Source organism: Gobius niger, assembly GCF_951799975.1.
Source record: "Gobius niger genome assembly, chromosome: 12".
NCBI classification, from domain to species: Eukaryota; Metazoa; Chordata; class Actinopteri; order Gobiiformes; family Gobiidae; genus Gobius; species Gobius niger.
Genome location: NC_136863.1, coordinates 20946971 through 20972836, shown reverse-complemented (window position 1 = coordinate 20972836; position 25866 = coordinate 20946971). Strand labels below are relative to the sequence as shown.

Sequence of the window (25866 nt, the reverse complement as noted above, 5' to 3'; positions counted from 1 at the left end):
ATTTTTTTTTACAGAGCCTGTGCCTTATGCACCACAAAAAAATGCTCATGTTCACTTTTTGTTCCCAATCCTAACATTTCTCTACTCTTCAGGTAAGTTAAAGGCTAAATCAGATCTAAATGAAGCAACTTCATTAGGACAACAAAAACATGTTAAAGCAAGACATGAGCCACACACAGAGGGAGATGCATCTACAGCACTGGACAAGCACAGCACACAGACACCGGCCATATTAGGGATATGGTTTAATTCAGACAGAGGTAAAGAAACACACCACACATGAACAAACACTGACCAAAATAACACAGTCCTTGGGCTACACACTCCTCTATGTGAAACAGAAAACTACACAGGTAAAAAGCAAGGCCCAAACTAAACAGATAGTTAATTATTTTCAACTAAGACAATTATCCTCACAAGTTGTCGAAATATATTCGATGACCATAAAACTATGGACAGCACAGGTATTAACATAAAACTTACCACGATTTTTAGAGGATACCACCCCCAAAAACAAAGTGAGAGACATGTAGTGAAATTAAATGTCAGGCAATCTTTAGAGAAAAAAGGAAGAAAAAAAAAAAGTATTGGAAAAAAACTGCTTGACACCACCAAAGAGGCCGAACTCTAGACCTGGTTGAGATGAGGCCACATTGAGAGGCCAGACAATTTTTCTCCAGTTATAGATTTTTTTTCTTTAATTTCCAATATAAAAAGCTTCACTGGTACAAAATACATATGAACAACCAGTTGTAGAAATTGAAAAGCCTGTTATGTCTTTATCTTTTTCAAATCCCACCCATTTTCCAAAAAAAAAAGAAAAAAACTAACAAAAACTTTGTGTATACAGATCACATCAAGATGCACCCACTTTGGCTTTTATAAGACGAGACAAAAAACATCTATTTTAACTTATTGAACATAGTCCTACAGATTATAAGACAAGGATCAAGACAATATCTAGAGATGCAAATCTACCACACGGCCAAAAAGTTAGCACTTGTTAAAAAGAAAAAAAAGGTGATTGTTAACTCGGATTTTGCAATGGAAGCCCCTGAAGCGAGTGAAAAATCCTGTCAGGACCACTTTGGACTGTACATTGTGCTTTTAAATATTCACAGTAACACTTCACCATACATTTCCACTTTATAAAGCCACATTCCTGCAGTCATTTCAGTGTCTGACACAGGTTAAATCGACCCAAGACCCCTCAGGTTTTGCACAAAACATCTCCCAAATTCACCATCGATGGGAAATTTGTGTATCGGAAAGTGTTACAGTACATGTTTCACACTAAGAAAGAGGGTTAACCTTTCAAACGTATAGGTTTTATTGTTTATCTGCAATTTTTAAACCAACTGTTCAAATAGTACATCACAATACACATTTCACCAATAACTCAACACAGAGTGGGGAAAGGGAGAGGGGGACACATGAGCAAGTGACACAAAGCTTAATCAGGACACTGGCAGATATAGACAAAAAAGGCGAATTGCAGCAATCTCTAAACCAAGGCCTAATATTTAAGTGTAGGCAGTTTCTAGACGTATATATATCTATATATATGGCACTTTGAATATTGTATTGCATTTGGATAGAAAAACACACCGTAGAAAGCACATGCCCACGTTAAAAAGTGAAATTAGTGGTACCTTTGTAAATTCTGGGTTATAACCACACGTCACACACATTCTGCAAAAGTGATTACAGCCCATAATTGTGCTTTTTCTTACAAAAAACAAACAACTGCTCGAGTACTGGTTCAAATTTGGTACCTTCATTTTTTTTTTTTGGAATATTTATGCACATCAAGGAAAATAAAATCCAAACTGAAAAAGGTCAAATGGTGACAATTGTGCATTTTGTGTCATAACCCTGCGTGAACCAGTTTTCACACAAAGCAACCCCTGAGTTGACAACTCTTTAGCGCCATCGGGTATGCAGTTTTTTTTTTTTTTTAGGGAACCCATCTTTGGGGGTGGGGGGTGACGTGTTGTTTTTTTTCCTTTCTTTTTTTTTTCTTTTTTTTTTTAAACCAGGGTCAAAACATCACCCTGATATTTAAAAAAAGTGTAAACTTGTGCTGAACAAATGGAATGTATTTTGTAAACCAACACTTCTGTGATGGGTTAAGTTTGAGCGTCAATGTGCTGTGTGCATTTGTGAAAGGTGATACAGGAAGTCAACTAAAAACTAATCCAAAAGTAAGCCCATGTGATACTATGTATGTGCAGAAACCCACGGGTTGAGTGTTGTGTGTCCAAGCGATCTCTTCTTCAGGGGCTCCCACTTTTTGCAACCACATAAAAGTGTCGGTGTGTCATTGGCGTGTGCATGCAAGCGTATTATAAAATGTTAAGTAGCTAATCGTACAGGACAAAATGACGGTTGTGTGACTTCAAAAACATTGAGGCTGACACGTGGGCACTTAATAAAAACAAATGTACATTGTCTGACATGTTTTAACAATACAGACCTTGTAAAACATTAACATGAGGCAACCAAAACTAAAGTAAGTGAAACGTCCATTAATTAAATTAATTCACAGAAAGTCAACAAAAAATAAAAACGTACCATTAAGTTTCGTCTTTGACACAGGGAAAATAAAATCTCCATTACAGAAAATGTTCGTCATCTCAAAAGTTGAAGTAACAATTAATGCAGCAAAAATTTTCGACTTGAACTGAGATTTTTAATTTCAAAGTGACCCTGAAATGGCCAAAATGATCAAAGCAGATTTTTTTTTAGTCCTTTTTAAAAAATGTAATAATACACTGAACTCCCCCCGAACCCACATACACAGATGACGATTACAACATAATCTACAAAAAACCCAAAGTTTGCCTGGGTTCAGTTAAATTCTCTAGATTCAATGGTATAAAATATAGGTAATCTAAGTGTGCATTTCAACCACAGATTGTCTATTTGTGAATCAGTTCTACAAAAGTTGACTCATGTAGGTGTCCTTCCTCTAAACAGAGCAAATGGACCTTATATTGTGCCATCGATATTTTCCAAAGAACACACTGATAGTTTTGTAAATAAAATGAAAATATATACTAGCCTAGGTGAAAGATTTTTTTTTTCCTTTACACTGCCTGTAAAATGTAGAGATCTGAGCGCTGAGAGGGGTTGTACTGGGCTTTCAAAAGTGTTGGAAAGTTGTCTGTAGCACGTCTGTTTTGTTAAGAAGCCAACGTATTGCTAATGGCACCAAATAGCACAGCTGCGTGCCAATCCCTGTATTCGACTTTCAAGTGAACTTTACTGAGAGAGGTAAAAAGAAAGCAACATAAAAAAATAAAGCAAAATTAAAAAGAAATCCCACAGGTTTTTAAAACATTCGCAAAAAAACAAAAAAACAAAAACAAAAATCCAAAACTATTTAAATGAATTGAACATAAGTTTTCACATTGATTCGCTTGACCTCTCTCCCACCTGTCACATTTCTTTACAGAACAAACAAAAATGAACACACATGCAGAAAAATCAGGTTGAGCTAAGGTCAGTGGGTGGCCAGGTATTGGTCAGGCGAGCTTAGAGAGACATCACAGACAATGGTGGGATGATGAGGCCACGAGTTTGGCTTGGCTTTCAACATCATGAAGACATGCTAGGCTAATGATGAGCAAACAGGCATGGAGAGTTGTTCTAGAAAGGAACACGACAGGAAGAGAGAGAGAAGACACAGAGGAGAAGAGAAAGTTAGGGGCACGGCACAAGAAACTTTAGCCATGAGGCACAAAAAAACAACAAAACATCACCACATACAGTAAAGACAGTGCGTAAACATACCCCCCTCTACACACAAAACACAGCTTTACATAGTGACACCACCAGGACACAGTATGGCTCCAACATGCATTAACTAGAATATACTTGGCACCCAAAGAGATCCATCGAGAACCAGTCCCCCTGTGGAGACCTGCAGATGGATGGAATGACTGGAAGTGGTTAATAGAGAGAGGTAGCCTCACTCGACTGGACACAGGACAGAGACAGGGGGCAGGGGACGTTGGGAGGGAGGGAGGGGCTGAGTGCAAAGATTCACATTAAGGACGATGGACATGAGACAAACTACATATAAGCCAAACAAAGGGTGAAGCTCTCGGTCTACTTTGCCTGGCTTCAGCCCTTTGACGACTGATCCTTAGTCAACCCATCTACGCTTGACCTGAAGGCAATGAAATGTCTGGGAACACAGCTGATGCTCTCCACTAAATACAGTGACACGAAATACCTCCAGCGAACACTGACTCCAGTGATAGTCATAAATAAGCATACAATAAAATATTCAAATAGACTTAAAAGTACATGATAAAACTGCAGGGATGAATACAATAAAATGTGGAATTGCAACCATTTAAGGAATAGACCAGGTCTCCCTCCTGTGACGGGCTCCGCCCCCTGCCCCACTGAGTCTCTGTGGTGACCTTGGCAGGAGAACTTACCCTCGCAGTGCTAGCTTTAAGCTGGGGAGGGGGCCCGCGCTAGATCAGTATGGTTTGCTGTCGTTCTTGGAACGCTTCAGCTGAACCTTCAGCCGCTTCATCCCAATTTGAAAACCGTTCATGGCCTGGATGGCAGCTTGTGCAGACACAGGATTGTCATAGCTGACAAACCCTGAAAGGAAAGTTACTGTGTTAGTAACTACATGGTAAATGTGTAAATCATTTAACATAGTTATAGGTGCGGGTCTTACCAAAGCACTTGCTTAAATTGGTCTGTTTGTCAATGAAGACTTTGGCAGAGACCACGTTTCCAAAAGGCATGAACATCTGCAGGAGATCCTGGTCACCGAACTCCTGGGGCAGGTGGTAGATAAACAAGTTGGCACCTTCTGGCCCTACTTCATCACAAGAGCATGTTAAATTTACATATGTATACATATTCGTACATTTATGTAAAGTAGAGCATAGAAGTGTAATCTTTTTGTCCTAACCTTCCTTCTGGCCCCCTGCGACACTCTGCTGCAGCAGCGCTTGGCCGTACAGCGAGGGCAGGGCAGACGTGTACTGCTGCATCCCTGAGTACGCCTGAGTCAGAGCGTCCATGGAGCTGGCGGCAGAGCCGTTCGCCATAGAGGCTCCCAATCCTCCATTCATGGCCCCCATACCTGACGTATACAAGGTCATCATCAGCACACTCTCATTGGGGTTATTTTACAAAAAAGTGTGTTGCCCACTACAATACAAAGATTAAGACTTACTGCCGACGCTGCTGGTGAGAGCGTTCAGGTTGTTGAGACTCATAGATGTCCCTGTGAGACCCTGCAGAGTGCCCAGAGTGGCCAAGGAGTTCATGGCAGCTCCGGCGCTCGACCCTGTTGAACCAGCTGCGGATACATTTAAAAAAGGCTCTTAGCTCTAACATTCTGCCATGACTTGGTCCCAAGAGAAAGTCATGTTTCTTTCTTACTGATGATATGCAAATGAGAGTGCTTAATACCTGGGCTGCCCAAAGCTCCCAAGGCTGCACTGCTAGAGAGGGCACTGGTGGAAGTGGGGCTCCCAGAGCTCTGGGCGGCAGCCGCTGCAGCAGCTAAAGTGGCCAGGTTCTGCAGCTGCAGTGGATTCATACCTGGGGAGAAAAAAGAATTATGAGAACAGTATAAAGTTGTATTGAAGCCATTCTTAAAACAAAACACCAAATAAATCACTACAAGGTAGAGGTTTGCTAGTGTTGACCTAGAGATAATAAAAAATAAAAATCCTAAAACATGATTGACGACATGTGTGTGTAAATAGTTTTTGAAAAGCGGCACGAACTCACCTCCTAACCTCTGAATGCCATTGAAAGTGCTCTGGTTACTGGTAGATGTGGCCTGCTGCAGTAACTGTGGGGTAAATATTTAGTTGCAAAATAAATGTACATTGTGCAGGCCGGGGAGATGAAGACTTACAGCCAGGTATTGTGGCGTGAGAGCCCCCAGTGCAGCCAAGTTCCCCCAGGAGGCGCTGTTGAGCTGTTGGATTTGTTGCACTAACTGCTGCTGCAGACGCCTCTGCTCCTTATCTCTCTGTGTGTCGGCAAACTTCACCACCAAAGGCGAGGAGCAGCCCTAAAGCATGAAAAGCATTGTGTCAACAAAAATATAGGCTAGTGGGCCAAGTGTATGATTTTATAGTGTGAAAACTGTAATTGCAGGGGGATGTTTTAAAAGGGAAGAATAGTCTAAGCCTGACAGTGTTTATGCCTGTAGCACTGGTTATAGAGCTAACACAGAGGACATCTGCCATGCATAGCTGAGCCGGGCCTCATTCCATGAAGAGCACAAATCAATGCTGCAGACAGTGAACTTTTTTAGCACTTGGGAGGAGCTTAAACACGTCCACAGACAAGCAGACGACTGATGGAGATGACACTTAGAAAATAAAGACACTTAAACAGGGGCTTGTCAGCAGACATTTAGATCGATGCATTACAATACAGACAGTCTCACAGACAGACAGCCAGTTTTCATTTAGACAGACGCATGGACATGAGGCATGCGGTGCAAAGTCTTTTCTGAGTTGAGCCAGACAGGGACCAGGCTGGACAGGGAAAAAGGCTTCTGCACCAACAACACCCCCATGGCAGTAATAATGCAGGGGGGGGGGGGGACGGGTGGCACCAACGCCGGGGCCTGGCATGTTTGCTAGGGATCTTAATTAGGTTTGGTCCAATGCTTCACTAGGGAGCCTCTGACCTGCGCACTGTCAAATTACTGCTGCTCCACTTCCACAAAGACTTCATGAGGACGAGGACCCAGTTGGAGAGAAAATCTGATTGGATAAATGCTCTAGTGTGGGCTAATTCTGGGTTAACCTCAAGAGTGTTGCTTTAATCCTACAGGGGGAGTATGGAGATGGCCTATAGGGGAGCCATCTTACAGTAAAAGTGAGATGCGTTTGGTTTAGGTTCAAATTGGTAATGACAGCAACGCAAGTATAGTCCCTTTAGCACTGAATTCGGGTTTTATATCTAATTATTTAGCAGACGACAATGTAATTTTGTAATTAGCAAAAAGTGGTTTTGGAAATGAGTCATGCTTGGTGATGATGGACGCCATCTGCTTGAACAAATCCTTCCGTCTCTCCAACACAAGGGGGCAGCAGAATGTATGAAGGGGAGGGGGGAAACATGAGAAATAGGTGCTCAGGGGTACAGTACCTCCATAGTCTGAGAGTGATGCATGGTTTTGATTGCATTCTGTGCCATTGCCCTGGTAGCAAATGTGACAAACGCACAGCCTGTAGGGGGGAACAGTAGGAGAAGGGGGGGAGGAGGGAGGGAGGGAGGGACAAGAAGAAACAAAAACAAGACAAAAGGTTTGGACAACTCGTTATGAACCCCAAATAACACATTGTACAAAGAATGGCGACTCCCAAGCACACAGAATCACCCTCACTGGTTAGCACATGGAGAAGGAACAAAACGAGGAGAACAACATGAGCACAGTGATGGACAACTTTATCGCCACCCGGAGAGGCTTGAGTATGTGGTGTCACGGTGAAAACAGTTGAGATAAGACATAAAATGCACACATAAGTACACACTGAACGCCTAAATGCGCCGAAGACTTTTTTACAAAAACACCTTCTGCTCCGTTTTAAGAAATAGCTAGTGTTACATATTCGACTTGATGTAATTACTGGGGTCTGCTCAATGGCGTCCCTGCAAGGCCTAATCGCCCCGGGAACCAGCGCTTGGCCTTTCTGCCGCACAGAGCTAAGTGGGAGATGCGGCGACAGGCTAATTCCAGGCTTTGTGGATGTAGATGGAGGAGGTGGAGGAGGAGGAGGAGCCGCCTGCCAGCTGAGCCCATAGGCACCACCGCCAGCTGTTGCCTAGGCGACGGCCCATTGTGTCGGCTCTGCTATCACCGGCCTCTTCAGCGCGAGATGAGCGGGAAGAGAGGGGAGAGGCTTACGGGCGCTGAGGTGGGTGCTACTGCGGGTGAATAGCACTTGATTTGGGGTAAGAAGGAGGTATTAAAAAAAAAAAAAGAAAAAAAAAAATGGAGGGCGGGGCAGGTATAAATACTTGATACGTGTTTCTACCGTTTGTCCTGCAGGCGGCAGTCCTGAGGCCGAGTGGAGCGCACCTATGCCGAGAGCGCACGTACCTCTGCTCTGACCGTCGGGACCCCTCAGGATTCGGCACTCCTCGATTTGGCCGAAGGAGGAGAACATCATCCGCACCTCGTTCTCGCCGTACTTCTTCGAGACCATCCCGATGAACAGTTTTCTGTCTTCCACCGCTGAAGAGAGAGAAAAGTCTAACATAATGAAAATGTATTGCTCTCACAGCACAATACAATTGCTGTAACAAGAAGACGCAGTTTCATCTATTTTAACACAAAGTATTTTAGGCCCTATACCTGACAAAAGATTTACGTGAATGTTCTTAAGACATTGTGCCGTTCATACCGTAAAAACAGATATGAAAAGCAACGTGGCCAAAGCTTAATGATCGGGACTCCTTTACACCAGGGCTCGACACCTCCTTTCTTTATTCTTGCTCCGTTCTTGTCACGCTGCCAAATCTCTGCCTCACACTCAAGGTGCTAGCCTCGCGTACGCGTCTTGGCAACTCTCGGCTCGCCCACCCCCTCGGCGACGCGGTCTCTAGACAGACGGGTATATCAGCCATTTCTGCACTGCTCCTGATCCACTTCTCCCTTTGGTGCCTTTTTAAAGCCCTTAATCCCTCTAACCCTTGACACTGTTCCGAAAATTGTCCGCGGCTGCACGTTCCCCCCCGAACTGTCCTTTTTGAGGCCTTTGCTTGAGCAATGCGAAAATGAGATGTTTTTGAGCTTTCTCTTGTAGCCGCCGTGTCCTGGTCAAATCCTTTTTCGCGCGTAGGTCACCGCGGCAGAGATAAACAGTCGAAATCAGCAGGAGGCTCCGAAGCAACTCACCACTTGTTTTCTCACTGTCAGCGGGTTTCATCTGAATAGGATGATGCATCTGCAATGGAAGAAACAAAAACAAAAAAGCGTTAGCATTGCACCTGCCTGTGTAATAACCATGTAGGAGGTGGTGTGTGCGCCCTATTATTATCATCATCATAAGGGCTTGTCCACTTTTCTCTGAGCAGCGCGGCCAACCTCTCATTTTTCCGCTTTTACAGAGACTAGGGCTTTGGAAAGGGAAGAATTGCAATTGGATTTATGATGCCACAGTTTCCCTATTTCAAAGACACCAGAAGCAGGAGAGCACAGTGACATACTGGCATGTTGAGACAGGATATGCTGTATGTTTCCAAACAATAGCAGACCATTTAAATTGCCGTTTCAATCTGAATGTGATTCTTCTTACAGCCGCCGTAAGGGATTGTGTGTGTGCCTTGTTACTATCATCACAAGGTCCACTCTTCTCAAAGCAGCAGTGCCAACCTCTTATTTTCCACTCATACTCTCAGACCATCACGGCTCTCCAACAGAGTCAGTAGGAAGTGTCTCTGCGATGATATGGTGGGATCAAATCTCCAGGATCGGTTTCATTTTATGCTCCAGAGTAGACTTGCGATCGAGTTTCCTGTCAGCGTCAATCGTATTCAAAAGCTATTTAGATGAAATTCAATATAAGGTTACATTCTAAGAGTACTGCGAGATGGAGTAGTGAGAAGATGTGCAAGAAGAAGAAGAAAGAGACAAATCGGCACGTGCAAGTATTTTTAGCATAATTACCTGCTTTGCGGGGTGAAAGTGTTATTTATCTGTGAGATGCCTGAGCGGCCCGTGTTCATGAAAGTGGCAGGGTTTGTTTTTGACAAGCACTAAAAAGAAGCAGACAGATGGCCTGCTCAGTATGGGAACTGGCTAGCGTCTCTGATCGAGGCACATGAGGCACCAAGAACGAGAACAGAGAAGCCAGCACTGTCTTTGGCCTCTTTACAGTCTATTCATTTCGGAACATTCCAGTCCCATTTACACGTCAATTTTCTTCAAATGAGGCTGCACAATGTTTCTTTAGTTATTGTTTCTGTTGTAACCTTTTTCAGCCAAAGGTATGAACAAAAACCTTTAAGATGTCGCTCAATATATTTTAGATGATGTTATAATCTTGGATGGGGGGGCAGCGTTTCCATGGACATTTCACTGTATTATTGTTAGTGATAGATTCACCAACTCGCCATATTAATGCTGTGGCATAGAGGCCTTTACACTGATACCACAGGGCTTTTACAGGGAGCACAGTCAAATTGAATTTACTTAAAGCTAATTTAATTACCAAATAGAAGAAACAAACAAATCTGTGCATGTATCATTTGTAAAATATTCCATTAAACAGGAAGGAAAGGAATAGTTGGGTATTTAAAGGGTAACTGGACACAACAGGCAACGTCAGAGCAAACATTTGTGCAAATCTGACAGAATATTTAAATTGTTTTGGATCATAATGTCTGTTTTATCAATGCACTTTGGGAGAAAAGGTGCAGCAGTGTAATTTCCCCAAAAACTTGATGGGTGTTGAAATCAAATTCAATGCCTTAAAGGGACTATACGGAGTTTAAAAATGTTAAAATTGAGCATCTTCCTCCCCCTACATGTTCCAGCCATGTCCTAATATGTAGAATGAGCCCAGACTTATTCACAACAACTGTCTCTAAAATTCTGCACTGTCACTGAAAAAGGTGTTAACTCATGTCCGAAGTGCCGTCATTAATATAGAACCTGCGGCTACGCTTAAGACCTGAGGTGGCGGTAGTGAGTATAAAAATGACCAACTTGCATCTAGTCCCTTTAAAGACGTAATGCTTTTAATGCCATGTGGGAACACTGCAATACTCACACACCCATGTTATTGAGTAATGCCCTCACTTTCAAACACTATCAAAATATGATTATTATACCTGCATGCTGACAGGTAAATATAGATATTTGTAATTTAACGCCATAGTTCATGTTTTTCACATAAAGATTAAATGGGGTGTGACGTAGAAAGGGTCAAGAGCCACTGAAGCCAGATAATTATGTTCGTGGGTGAAAATTATCCACGTGCTGTTCGGTCTCCATCATGTAGCACTCAACTGTCTCCAGTGCCTTTGAAACGGACAAAAGCTCCTGATTTGCAATTTCTCAAAGACAATGACCATGATGACTAAAGATCATGGTAAGACGTTTATAAGGGCCACGGCCAAACTCCGTCCCCTGTGGTCGATGCCGACACCAGGGCAGCGCGGGACTCTGCCGTTAGACCACTTATTTGAAATGTCGAGCTGATTGATAGTCCTCCAGCTACGCCTATGTGCACACGGCTCAACTCATTCATCAAAGCAGCTCAATATTTACCTGTAACCTCTCTGACAGCAGCTCCTTTTCCAATGGACTGCTCCATTGATTTCATTGATGGCGAGAGTTGTTTAGTAAAGATTACATTGATCGAACAGGGAGTAATTTAAAATGGGCAGAGAAGATTGGAGGCGGCAATTGCACACATCCCGCTTGAATGAGCTTTAATCTCCAAATAAGTCAGATGAGGAATTAGGAACCGTTGTTCAACTGCCACAGGCCTCTTTGTGAGGAGAAAAGACAACCTTTGACCCTGAAGATGAAGAGTCAAAGTACAAATGGGTCGAAACTTTAGCGAGTTTAATCATGTGTTGCACCTGTGGCAGTTAGAACTGGCCCTTTGTCTCCTCTGTGTTGCAGTGTAGATAACAAGGCTCACTCGTCTATAGCTCTTTTTAAGATGCTCAAAGCACTGTGCGTTGGACGGTCGGATCATAGATTGAACGCCGAGATGCTAGTGGGATGGTGGTGTCTTGTGGGGGCAGATATTTCTTGGGCCAAACATGTTCAGTGGTCCAGGAGCTCATTAGAGGAGTGCATACAGCGCACAGCCTGCACTGGGACATAAAGGGGCGCAAGCTGCTTAAAACTGGCCATTCTGTGCATATACTCACCCCACTTAAGGTCTTTATGTTGTGCAAAGCATTCTGGGCATCCAGTGCAGCTTTTCTTGTATAAAAAGTTACAAAACAGCATCCTGCAGAGAGAAAAACAAAAGGGTGGGGAGAGAGACAAAAACAGCATTAAAAAGACTGCGCATAGTGACAGTACATGTTACACCAAGGCAACTGCAGCTATAAAGATGAACACGAGTTCTTAGCATATCACATGTTAGCAACATGTGACAGGATATTCTTAGCAGCAACTCTGATGGTGCGTACAGCCCATGTATGAGCTCGCAGGGAGGGCACTGGAGTAATCAGAGTTTTGACATGTCCACAGAGAAGACCACGGGGTTAGATCGCTGTCAAGAGGCAGTGATGTGCGGTCGACAGGTCAGCCGGGGCCGGACAAGCCAGGGCACAGCACTATCAACACATCCAGCATTACACAAGGACCCTGCACACTTGAATATGAAAATGGCACAGAGTTAGGTAGAGGGGGGTCGGTGTGGGGGAAGGGGTAGACACAGCGGAGGGGGAGGGAGAAGCCTCTCATCCTTCCGTCCCAGCAGACCGCCAGTGGCGTTCAGCCTGTCAGTTTCACTGGGCCGGGGAAGTGGAGCACTGCAGCGTCTCTGACCTACATAGTGTGTATTATTCTGTTATTGGAGCTCTCAGGCCGAGGGGAGGGCTGTTGAACTCTAATATGCATCGAGCTGCTCTCTTCTCTCCTGACCAGCTGAGCTCTTCAGTGCTGCTCAGCCCTCCTACGATTTACTGGAGCTAAATAAACCATCTAGGGAGGCGGCACACTTATCAGATGATTATTTCATGACCTGCAGTAGATGCGACCTAAAAAAAAAACTGAAACGGCAGTGGCTTCTCAACAGATCTGTGGCAGGAACAAGTGAAAGGAAGTGGTTGACAGCATTTCAGCGACAATATCTCAAGCTAGATTCGACACAAGCCGGGCGATGGGGCAATGTATTACCTGTGCAAATAAACATTTCCAGATAATGTCACTCGACACTGTGATAAAAGTGCCCCACAGTTTCACACACGGAGAGGAGGACAGCAGTGCGGCTGATGGGCGAGAGACTGCACCCTCACACACAGCGTTAGCCAAAGGCCGCGGTGATCAGACCAGATCATCTATTAGAATACATTAACATTGCATTAACATGTCAATAGGCCATCACAGCTGACAGAACAGAGGAGGCCACTTCTAAAAAAGGGCTCTTTGAACTCCTCACCATGAACTGCACACTGTGGGCTGTAAAATACAAACACTGCATAGTAAGTACCCAGGAGATTTCCTTATACACCTTTATATACACACGGGGCGACTGGATGGTACAACATTTGATCAAAAGCTCAATAACTCATTTAATAGCCCAGAAGTGCAGAAAAGGGGAACAACTGTTAATACTCGATCTGGGAAGCCCCTTGGTCATTTCTGTGCCAGAGGTACATTATGTAGCCATTTCGGGTAAATTGCTTTTACATTTTATGGCTGTTATGCTCAAGAAAGGCGTGCGGATGAAGACTAAAACCCACGTCTTCACACAGATGAGCACAATAGCCCCTCTGAAGTAAACTTGAGCTCACAAACTGCACATCAGCAGAAAAAAAAAAAAAAAAAGGCCAACGATACAGCGCGCTCCTCCATGTTAAATCCGAAAAGGGGCTTAGCGACTTTAAGGCATCAAGTGCAGAGAAATTCGGGTGAGGCAGAGGAACAGCTCAGACAGTTACACGATTGCGGACGCAGTTTCCTTTAGTCACCGGCAGTTAGCTACAGGAGAGCGAGCAGCGGCACTTTGCAGCTCTCGGCTTTCTCTTCAATATCTGCTCTAATTGCAAGCTAAACTGAAACACTCCATGTAAGTGTGGTTTCTAAAAGGACGAGCGAGCAAGTCAGCTGATGCCTTCATACAAAAAAAAAACCTAAAAAAAAAACATTCCTCCTTTCCCTTGACACACAGCTGCTTCAAACAATCTCCACAAGGAAACGACACATTTTACAGTGAAACAAAAGACAATTGAATCATCTTATCTGCGAGCACAAACAGGACTGGAGTGCGTGCACAGACAAGCAGCGCATTGCTTTGCCGAGGGACAAATAGTGAAATGTGGAGCGGAGGGATGCCACAACATGTTCCGTGAGCAGTGACCAATGAAAACAACCTAAATAAAGCCCATTACTCCCCGCATCGGTACAAGTGGGAACTAGGGCTGCACAATATGAGAAAGCATTGTGATATTAAAGAACTGTTCTGAACACTGTGACGACAAAATTATGATTTTACTAAACTTTTAGTGACATTACATGAAGAAAAAAAAACATTTTTGGTCAGAATTTTGCATTACTTCCAAGTTTGTCTCCATGTTTTTGGGGCCACTGGGGGAGTTCTGAATCTGGCGAAACAGCGGAGAGCTAAAGGGGGTCGGCCCATTAGTCAGACGTCTCATTATTCCGAAAATGTCCCATTGAGTAGGGGTTGAGAAATAAAATTAGGTTCAGGCCAGAGTCTGCTGACCTTAAAAGGAACAGGGCACCATTTTTCCATACTGAGATATGTTCTTACCTTAGCTTAGACAAGTTGATACGTACCTGTCTGGTCTTTGTGCGGGCCCTCAGTCACGCAAAGATGCTAGAAGCTACCGCACTCTTCCATGGGCCCGCACAAAGACCAGACAGGTACGTATCAACTTGTCTAAGCTAAGGTGAGAACATATCTCAGTATGGAAAAACAGTGGCCTGTTCGCTTGAGGAAGGGCCAATGGTTGTATATGGCTCTCTAATCCACAACACAGCTGGGTTAGAGATGTTAGACTAATGGCACCTCTGCTCAATGGTAAATTCGTGTGATTGAAAGATTTCAAAACTAAATAAAATGCATGATGTTGAAATAGATGATGATCACCACAAAAGACAACTTTTCTGGCGTTTCATCAGCCAAGCAAATATCCTGGCAAATATCCTTTCTTGGCCCAAGGGAATCTTCTGCTGCGGTAACACAGAGTGGCCGCTAATTGAACAGGAAACAAGTCTGAGTGTGCGCTACTCTATCCACTGCTCTTAAAACATCCATGATCTGATAAATGGAACTAAATCATGAAACTCTGCTTTTGTACATTCTTAAAATCACTGTAGGCTGTGTTAGCAAAACTCTACAAATCTCAGTCAGATGGAAAACCTCAGTGACTTGTATATTGTGGTGTATGCGTCACACAGAATGGCGATAATATGGCGATACGACTTGTGCAGCCCAAGTAGGATCTAATGAAATCTGCTGTGAGGCCTGGATGGGCATCTTGTGGAAACTGAATATCAAACAAGCATTTATTGAGAAGATGCCAAACGTGTAATTTGATCATCATTCACGCATTCGGGAAAAGGAAAACTCAATGAAGGACGAAATGTTCACGACAAAACCGCAAATCTAAAAATAGACATTTGGTAAGAAATGCGTAATAAAAATGTAATGAGAGCTCATGAATAAGGAATGAGTTGCCCTCGTGCTTGAAACCATGTTCGGACGAGTGCCAAGAAACACAGGGTGACCGTGTACAGCGGGATCGATGAGTGAAAATGTGACGTACCTTTGCTCTGTGGGGGGTTCTGGGTGCGGTCGCGGAGGATGTTGATTTGGTGCACGGGGCCAAAGGGCTCGAAAAGCTCCCGCAGCTCTGTTTCTGACCAGGTGCGCGGGATCTGCCCCACAAACATCTTGATTGAATCTGGATCCGGCTGATCCAAGTGCTCCAGTGACCCGTTCATCTTGTTGCCGTTGCCATTGCTGAGAGAAACAAAAGAGAGATGATTAGGTTCTCTACCGACAGCCTAAACAGATATCCTTCTATTATGAACGCTTCCCGTGGTTCGGGAACAGGTTAACGGCAAGACTGTCAATAAACCAACTTGATAATGTGACAGTATTTGACGAGTCTTTCACTTGAATCAATAGGACAGCAGCTCCAGTGAGCGCAGCCAACCAGACAACTTATTTATAATACATATTTGTACTCAGTCTCAAAATAATTCAAAGAGAACACACTTTTGATGCCATCTAGGTCTGCGCTAAAGATAGTCCTCTTTCAAGCCGAAAATGACAACCCATAGCCTCCAATTTCATTACAATTGCGAGTCTGCAGATGGTAAGCGAGGAGGGTCATAAAGAGTAAAGACGGAAGACAGCAGACGTCTCCGAATAGGGGCTGAAACGTATGTACTCGTTATTTCAGTCGAATTTTGAACTTTTTGAAGGGCTGCACGATTCAAGTCAATTCAATACCAATTGAATCTTAATGTTGCCGTCACAAAAAACAACAAAATTGGCCAAAGAAAATGAAAATTTGTGATTTTAACTGTGACTAAATGAATTGTAATCATTGTTCTTCCGATAATTGAGCAGCCCTGTCCCAAGTGTTAATGTTCACACATATAAAGCAGCCCTATTTACTTGCAAAGTCATCGATTCGTAGCCGCAGTAAAAGGTTGTTACAAACCAACAAAAACAGTGTAAAAGTTGAAGATTTGCAGAACATCTTGTGGTAATGGGCGTGAATGATAAACTAAATGGTGCAGCTTCCTCGCAGCCGCGCCTTTAGGGACAGAGAATCAATATCCACTAGTACACATCCGACTACAACACCCCTGGCTCCCTTTCTCATAAAATCGAGATTACATATGTTTACCGTGAGCGGGGAGCAAACCTTAAGAGAAACTATATAACCTAATAAAAGATCCCAAATACGCACTGCAGAAGGAGATTACAGCAGGCTATGGTATGACAGTCCAAGTGGAAAAAGCCAGCGCAATAATGTTAGAGAGCACAAGTTGTTAGTTACGTTGTTATATGAACACCGAGGGCCTATAATGTTAACTATTGTGCACAGACCTTTGGACGCGAGTCATCCATCTTTTACAAATCGAACTCAGTCTTTCAGCAGAAACACCAAACTCCTTTAAGGACTTAAATGACATGCTATGAGATTACACTCCAGTTACTTGGCTTAAAAAAACAAACCCAACACAACTTCAATTTCATCTATTTGCCCGAGTCAATACATAATATGGAGCTGCTGTAAACAGAAAGGCTGTGTAAAAAAAAAAAAAATCCAAATCCGAGGTGCGCGCTCCCCTCCCGCCGACCCCAACAGCTTCACAAAAACAGCACTGCGGAGCTCGAAACCGTGCGAATCACTGGTTTAGCACTGGCAGATTTTCAGTGGATCTCCTCCTCGGGCGCGAGCGATGGTACAGACGGTAACCTACAGCTCCTCGGGCCCAGCAGGGAACAATCGCATATTGTTCCCCCGCTGGAGAACACTATTCACCGTTCCTCTGTCGCACAATGGGCCGACTCACAGGAGGGTTAGGAAGGCGTCAGGGGCTTCGTCTGCCGAGGCCTCGGCACCGCTGTGTGACACCATTTATACTGTTTTGCCTGTGGCACTCTGCCGCCATTTTGCTGAGGGCCCTTTGATGAAATCTTGCCGTTTGATTTAAAACCAATGCAAGCCAAGGAAAGAGGATTCGTCAAGATCCAACGATTACAGCAGAGGGTTCGAAATTGCCTTAATTTCACAGTGTTTTCTTCAGGCCCTCCAGCGGCAAATTGTCTTCTCAGCAGCGCAGATGAAAATTAACTGCAATAATACATTCTTTCTTATTACTTGGTCTCAAAATTGTGTGCTTCACGATGAATAATACAGAGATACATTTCCCTAATTGAATTTAGATAAAGATGAGCAAAGAGACAAGAAAAAGGCGAGTGGAGTCAGGGAGGTTAGCACAAGCCATTAAAAACTCAAGTCCATTTACACAGTTTTGTGTGAGCGCCTGAAAGCCCCATCAGCTCTCTGCAGCGGAGTTAAAAAGACATCCAACACCTAACATTAAGTCGACAAAGAAATCAAATCGCCACTAAAGCTTCTCTGGTTTATTCAGCGGTAATAAGTGCATTTGAAAAGCAAAGTCCTGTGTGCGGAGCATGTGATGTGGCAGTTTGCAGACTGAAGACGCCCTGCAGCAGCTGACGAGTCACTCAGCACAGTCAGCGCCGCCACAGTCGCTCTTCCTGCGGCACCGCCACAAAAACAGGTGATTTATCTGAACCATGTGGCTGTGAGCTGGGGGAGAGCGTGCGAGCATGCCAACGACACCTTTTCCAGGGACGGGAATAGCTAACCTGACAATTAGGCTAATAAAACAGAAAGCTATTTAGAAAGCCTGGCGTCTTCTTTACAGCGTCTCATATTTGGGCAGAGCGATATTTTAAAATGGTATGTGCAAACCAATAATTAGTCATGAAAAGCTGTGCCAAAATACAAGCCAAGTGAGTGTTAAACTAATGAAAATGACTGCTTCAACTAGTCTTCATTTAACACACAAGTATGAGGTAGATTCTGACTCGACGTGTTAACAATGCTGTGTTTTTAATTCTTAGCAATCCGCCGTGCTGCTCACATTTGTTAAATACTCCTTCCTTTCAAAGACATTACTGGCCTGCAAAATGGAGCTAATATTGCACATAGCTGATCAATAAATGCTGTATTTCGTGTTTTGGGTGAATAAAACCTGTTCCTTGCCTTGGGCTGTTTTGTTAACGACCTGCTCAATGTCGCTGCGGTTTATGGGAGAAAAAAAAAAAAAATGAAGACAAAGTTCACAGGCCCAAACACGATGAGTTGACACAAGTGAAACGGCTGTGTGCAATCCAGAAGTGCTCTACGTCTCTCGAAGCACTAACATGTCACGAAAGGCACTTAACGACACAATGCTTAAGCAACTTTAGCGTGAAAACGTCTGTCTGTCTCTCTGTACTTTATGTTCTGTCCCTAAAAATAGATGAATATTTTATCAAAGGTGGCGCAGCGTCTCAGAAGCTCCGAATCCAAACATCAAAACATCCTTGTCAGACCTAAAATGGTGACTTGAGCTGCACGACTTTGAAAGAAAAATGATGCGCGAGGATAATATCTTTCCCCTGATTTGCGGTGACTATTGCCAACATAATCACGATTTTAAGGATAGGTTGATTTTTATCTCTCAAACCAATTAAGATCACACATTACATTGTTTCCCATTTATTGAAAACAAAAAGCCTCCTACATCAATATAAGGCCAGGTTATAAATCTAAAAATCCAATATAATGAATGTCACCGCAAACAGATCTAAAATGACATTTGCGAGATGTCCAACAACAACGCGAGGCCCAGCTCATGACCCCTGATGACCTCATTCTGAGCATGTTTACCACAAATGCCTGCAAGACATATTCATACTCATCAGGAAAAGAACTGCTGTGTGACAGAGCTTTAAAAAAAAAAATAATGACATCGGAGGATTGATGTGGCTCCGGGCCAGAAAACAAACTGGAGTGCGTGTTTGTTTCGATTTTGATCACGAGTGGGACCTAATCAGCACATTGCGGATATGATGAGTTTTATTATGATATTTTCCTCCTGGCATTAACTTCAATTCAGCTCAATATGGCCTGATTTCATTGTTATTTTTTTTCCTGATGAAGACCGACGTGTTCAATCAGCCTTTGAATGAACTCCGTGTTAACAGACGGTCGGCATCTGATGACAAGGCCCGCCCCATTAGCTCCATAATCACACCGCGGGCCCCAGTGGGTGTGGATGACGACGCTCGAGTTAAATGAGATCCATAGTTTGTAAGATGCGATTAAGTAAACATACCCCCAAAGCCGTCACAGTGCAAGGAGTGACAAAGCACAGGTGAGACACACCGTCTATGGGGCAGGCCAGAGAACGGCTGAACAAAAGAGACATCACACTAAAAGCACCAATTACTTTTGATTACTCTGACAGGCGGGTGAGCAGAGGTCACTTGCATAGCCATCTATGATTGTGACCTGAAAAACCAGTGGACCACAGCTTGATATAATAATGAATCGTGTTTAAGCAAAGTGTTTATCACATTTAAAGGTTTTCATCTAGTTGTGTATGTGTTTGAGTCAATTTAAAAATGGTTGATAAAAGTTATGAACCGTGAAATAAGTATTTTCTGTGGGAATCAGCTTCTTGTATGTGTTTGATGTGTTTTTATTGTAGGCTGAGCTTGTATGAGGATGAGCACAGCCTATTCTCATCTTCATGAAGCAAGTATCAAAATGCTACACTCTGCCCACAAGGCTTATGGTGTGACAAGTGAAACTTTTCTTTAGCTACAATAAAGTTCCTAATTTTCTTCTGGTCAGCAGTTCTATGAATCTTCATTTGTTTGGCCCTAAAGTTTATTTCCAACTTTATCAATAATCAGCAATCATTTCACATATTAGGTCACATTCACAATTTTTACCATGTCTTGCAGGAGATGCCGGAATAATAGGGATAATAAATCGTCATGATGAACACAGTCTGGTCAAATCAAAGGATTAAAATGACCATTATGGTGTTGTAATCCAAGGGCCAATTTATGTACTTGACACGTGACAGAGAACCTTAACACATATTCTGTGTTTTCTTAACAAAGGGAAATCTAATCCAAATACTCGTAATGACTCCATGTTCACAAATTAATACTGACTATCAAAGAAGTTGTATTTGTATTTTTGACAGAACTGGTCATGAGCAATGACACCAGATGTCATGTCAGCCGGTCACACACCTGTCAGCAGCTGTGTTGATTATTGGCATTGACTCTAATAACCCACTATTCTGGTCAAATCCGAAAGCATGAGTATCAAATTAACCGAACTACCAACACTGAATGAAATTATTTAATCATTTAGTGAAACAACATTTATAGATCGAAGGTCATCGTTGCTGATTTTATATTATTACACCTCTTCCTCCAGTGCAGCGACCCCTCAGCGGGATGTGGCACTATGCAAATACATTATATATGGCTTATGTATTGCTCCTCAGAACAACCCTTTTTTGAGAAAGATCACCGCGCACCATGAACATATGAAACCAGATTGTGAGCATTCCTGGGCTATGTGTAATATGTGTATGGCCCAAGAATGGACAGTCTTCTAATGATTGCTCAGCCAAAGCAGCAGCAGGAAAAAAAAAAAAAAAGGTGACACAAAAGAACAGAGCTCTGACTCTTGGCTTTCAGCATCTGGCTGTACAGTACCCTCCTGCCACTTCAGAGCCGGACACACCAACACACACTCTGGCAGCAAAGATCCTAAACTTTGTATAAATCACCTGTTTCTCTGCCAGCAGCCAGAGCACAGAGATAATTAACTCACTGCGTTGACTGCCAGAGGATTGTGTCTAAGCCCAGATAGTCGCCCTCACTGTCACAGTCAGAGCGATAAATCAATCAAATACAGCCGGGCTGGATCCAATCAGCGTCTACACTGTAGTTGCACTGACGTTTTGTTATTTCAGATCAGCGTGGATCATATTATTTTTATTGTGTTACTGTGTGTTTAAAAGTCATGTGGCAGAACTGCAGTATGTAAAGCAAACTGGAGAATTTGAGTCTGATCCAAACTAATACTACTCTATGTACTATATGTATAAGTTTGAGAAAATACATTCACCTACGGTGAGCTAGTGCTGCAGCACTTTAAGGTGCAAATGTTTAAAATTTAAAGAGTCCTGCAAAGGCAGGCAGTACTTTGTTCCATTCTCATCGAGACCAGAGTTATAAATGCGCTCAGGGCGGGCGAAAGTCTGCTTGTTTACATGCTCTGTCACAAGGTTTCCATTAATGGCTCAATAATGCAGCAAACCACGTGTTTTCTGCCCTCAAGTAAGCACTCTCAACATGGACGAGCAGCGGCATTTGAGGGCTAAGGCTAACAGCGTTAGCATGGATGCTAACAGGGAAGAGTGGAGCCGTGTACAGCCTGTAAACTAGTAGGTTCAGCAGCGACTGTCGGGCTCACATTATGGCTGAACTGCACCACACGTTACATCATCGCAATTTGATTAACTTATCTTAAAGTTTGGACGATAGTCTTTATTTACTCAGTGAGACATCAGCGTTGCGTTATAAGTTGTTAACTTAACCCAGCAGAGAAAACTGCCGATGACCAAACATGAACTGAGGACAACGAGTCAAAATACACATTTGTCTGAGGTGAACGTGATCGACGCACATTCCAACGCCAATTTCTAAAGGTGTTATCTCCGGAAACACATGTCACTTTGCAAATGCTGCGCGCCTAGTTTACAGCAGCAGGGCTAGCACTGAACAATCTGTCCAAAGTGTAACGACACGTTATCCAAAACACAGTCTACTGCTCTCCAATGGAGTCCAAAGCGAAATTCTGCTGTACTATTTAAGTTGTAGAAAGTGGTCCAACTTCCAGGTGAGCCATCCCCGTGGGTGATTAATGCTAGTTAGCTTTCCCCGTGAAGCTAGCGTTAGCCAACTCCCACCTCTTTGAACTATCTTGTTTGTTTCACGTTTTAACGCGCCACGAGGCTCGACTCGTCGCCAAATGGCAATTGTGGTCAAACATAAGGCTATAGTCACAATACTTACATTGTATCGCCTGCAGACATCAACCGACTTTCGGTCAGAGGGAGAAAATCCAAGTTATACGCCGAAGTCATGCTCAAACCAGCGTCTATCTAACAATGAGAAGCGACGTCCGCTCACTCCACTCCTGCGAGACACAGAGGAGACGAGGCAGAGCAGGTGCGGGGAGGGGGCGTCTTCTTCACAACTAAAGCATCCGCCTTGTTTCTTCTGCTAATTTCTTTCTCGTCTCCGGTACAAATTATTTCATGGAAGCCGCTGTCACCGCACACGAGCTGCACCAAACCAGAGGCGTGGCTTTCTCCGAAAAAAGTCTGAAAAGCCCTGTGCGCTTTTACAATGCGTTGTAAATCGACTGTATTACCGACATAAGGACAAGCACGTGGGGCTCATTTGAGTTTAGTGACCTGTTTGTTTGGACATTGTTATAACTGGACTCGATTTTGCGTTACTTTAGCTTTTTAATATCGCGTCTTCACATAAGTCAGACTAGTGTGACGATGACAATGAAAGAGCCGTGGCCTATAAAGCTTAAATACGGTGAACGGACATAAGTTCATTGTTACCAAGTGCTTGTTAAACTTAAAGTCATCTGATGCAAGTTTGGTGGCAGTGACCTATATAAATATAATATATACACACACAAATGGGCCATATGCCTAAAAAAAACAGCAACAAAAACTTTTCCCTAATTTCTCTTAATGAAAGATCATCCTTTCTAAACTGAAGTGAGTTGCTAAAGCTGTTTCTGCTGCTGGCTGTTTCCTGAGGTCATGGGTCATGCTGTCTTTTGCGATCGTTTGCGATGGACCGTTGTTTCACTGGGGGAGGGGGCGTCTGTCCTCTTTTGTTGTGCCGGACTTACTGGGCGAGGCCTCCACACTTTGGATAGGTAGGGGACTGTTCTTGTCAAGTACTGTTAGCCATGGCAGAGACAATGAGGGGAGCCAGCCAAATGATCGGAGCATTCATTAGCGCTTTAGCAGCTGCACAATCCTTGGATAATATTCATAGTCACTGTTTAGAAAAAATCAATTTTTTAAATCCCACATAATCCTTGTATCCATGGCAGTTTGAGGGTAACCTCGCTCCAGGTCTAAAGATGGTTTATTAAACACTGTCTAAAAGAGGCTTGTGCATATTGTGATATGTAACCTATTTTGCCTATATGCAGACAAGCCCACAATGCAACACGCATTACCATTAAAGCTTGAGGGGCTGCTATAAAAAGGCAGTCTAAAGCTCTCCAGAGAATCAGGTTTCATTAAGATGGAGGAAAAATACAATAATGTCGTTCCATCTGCAGCATCCACATATTTCCTTTGACTCAATTAGATCTCAGGGGATCACACTGAATAGATTTGTTTATAAAAGCAAGACTGTTCCCTTAAAGAGCCGCTCCCATTTCCATAATGCTGGTTCACATATTCATACAATATGGCAGGAATCTATTTTGATTGTTAAGAGATGTCTTTTGCGCAAAATCTGATGGTTGATACAGTTGGCACCTTCTAACAAAAGCCTAATCTGAGATTATTACAACTGTAATCCCGACATAATCCTTGACATATACCATGCCTTTGTTGTTTACATAAATCATTTTTGTTCGACCTACAGTCACCATCATCTCCAAATATCTCTGCTATTTAAGTTGTACTAAATAATTAAAAAATATGTTTTAAAAAATAACCAGTGGCAATCAACTAAAGATCTCTAAAAATGCAGTAAGATACTTCCTCTGCAAAAAAATCACACATGGCATAAAATGTGTCTGTTAAATTTCCAATTCTACGTATCATATATATATACACACACACGCACACACACACTTTATGGTCTTCTAGGGCTCTGGTAGGAACAGTGTGGCCTGCTGAAATCTGAGGTGCTCTCCTTTTTGATGCTTACTTCCTCGGAAACACCTGCACATACGGTAAGATTTTTACCCCTGAGCCCAGCATCTCTAGACGTTTTTAGTTTTGTACAAAACTAGAAACCATTCAGTCCCTGATTTCACTGACTGACTGGTTATGCAAAACCTGCAGTTTTCCAGGATAGAGGAACACATCAACTGAACTAAAATCATATCATGGAAGAATGATTTAACTGAAAACAATGTCCTATGACAATATTCAATTCAGACAAAGAGCAGTTCAAATACAGACTGCTCCACAAAAGCTATAGCCCAGATCTGAATCAGGGGCCAAGCCAACGTACCTCAAAGGCAGGTCCTCATTCCTGACAGAGATCCCGGCCGCAGAGGGGGGACAGCGCATGCTGTTGGCATACAAACTCTGCACCAGGGCCAGCTCAGAAGAGTGCTCCAACATCGGTGCTCTGGAAAAATCCACCGTTCAGAAAAGACACTTTCTCCCGTTTCCCTCTTTCCTCTGTTCGGTCCCTTCTCTATCTCCTCCCACGCTCTGCTCGGTTTAGTGCAGCAGAGCGCGCCCACCCCCTTCACTGACTGGCGTGGCTGAAATAATCCTCTCTGACAGCTCATCGTGTGCTAATGCATTGTGCTGCCTGCAGCAGGCCAGTTTGCACGCAGTAAAATTGTGGACGTACTGGTACTCTTGCACTAATTGGCATCCACATTTGGAAAACTTTGGGAAATTGGACATGGGTATTTTAATTCCACTGTCACAATGGGGAAATTAGATTCACAGTTCCCACTATGCTGCCACAGTCATGTGTTTACATTGGTGTGTGGAGCCAAACAGACCTGCTCCTTCACACAAAGTTATTAAGGCCTTTGCTGATATCCAGAGGCAGACAATGATACTGGAGCTCTGGGCTGTTGTTCATGTGCCGTCATTATCAGAGACTGTCACATTTCCATGACAAGTGCTCCACAGGTAATGCCACTTCCACCCACAGGTAATGCCACTTCCACCCACATGTCATTATTTTAGCTGATATTGAAATGTAGAAAACAGGTTATCTATACCATAATAAGAGATGCGTATGTATGCATACATAGTATGCATTAGTACCTTCTACATTTTTAATACTTAATAATAACCCATGTAGTTGCTTTGGTAAATGCTGTCCCCAAGAGAGAGCCAAGAGAGGCCCATCTAGATTGAGACTAAAATACCTGCAGTGCTATAAAGTTATATTTAAATGACTGGAACTATGATGGCAGTCCCCTGTGGGCCTACTTATTGAATTGAACAAACAGCATTCAGATGCCTCGCCTTTATGTGATTTGACACATTCAGAATAAGAAGCAAAGCTACAACCGTCAGCGATGGCAGGATTCAGAGCGCACTGAAGAGGCTTAACAAGGATGTTTTATCAGAAGCTGTCTTCAAGTTCATTTGCATTGGGGAGGCTTATTTGCCTGTGGCCAGAAACACATAGAATGATTATGACAGCAGAGCATTTTTATAATAGTGAAAAACATGCACTATTTGTACAATGAATATCATCATCACCTGATTTAGTAAGCAAGTACTTTTCAACACAGTTTTTGTACAGTTCCCATGAGATGTAAATCTAG

General features: G+C 43.2%; 1 protein-coding gene across 1 annotated transcript; it reads right to left on the bottom strand.

Annotated features, from left to right (window-relative positions):
• Positions 1-535: 535 nt before the first annotated feature.
• On the bottom strand, positions 536-24821 carry LOC306971492 (CUGBP Elav-like family member 2). The gene is made up of 13 exons (XM_079567779.1): positions 24579-24821; positions 15490-15686; positions 11896-11978; positions 8906-8954; positions 8108-8242; positions 7153-7232; positions 5903-6061; positions 5773-5836; positions 5449-5580; positions 5210-5335; positions 4943-5116; positions 4703-4846; positions 536-4623 (listed from the first exon to the last, which is right to left on the bottom strand). The coding sequence occupies exons 1-13, from the start codon at positions 24689-24691 to the stop codon at positions 4496-4498; spliced, it is 1584 nt and encodes a 527-aa protein (XP_079423905.1). The 5' UTR covers positions 24692-24821; the 3' UTR covers positions 536-4495.
• Positions 24822-25866: the final 1045 nt, after the last annotated feature.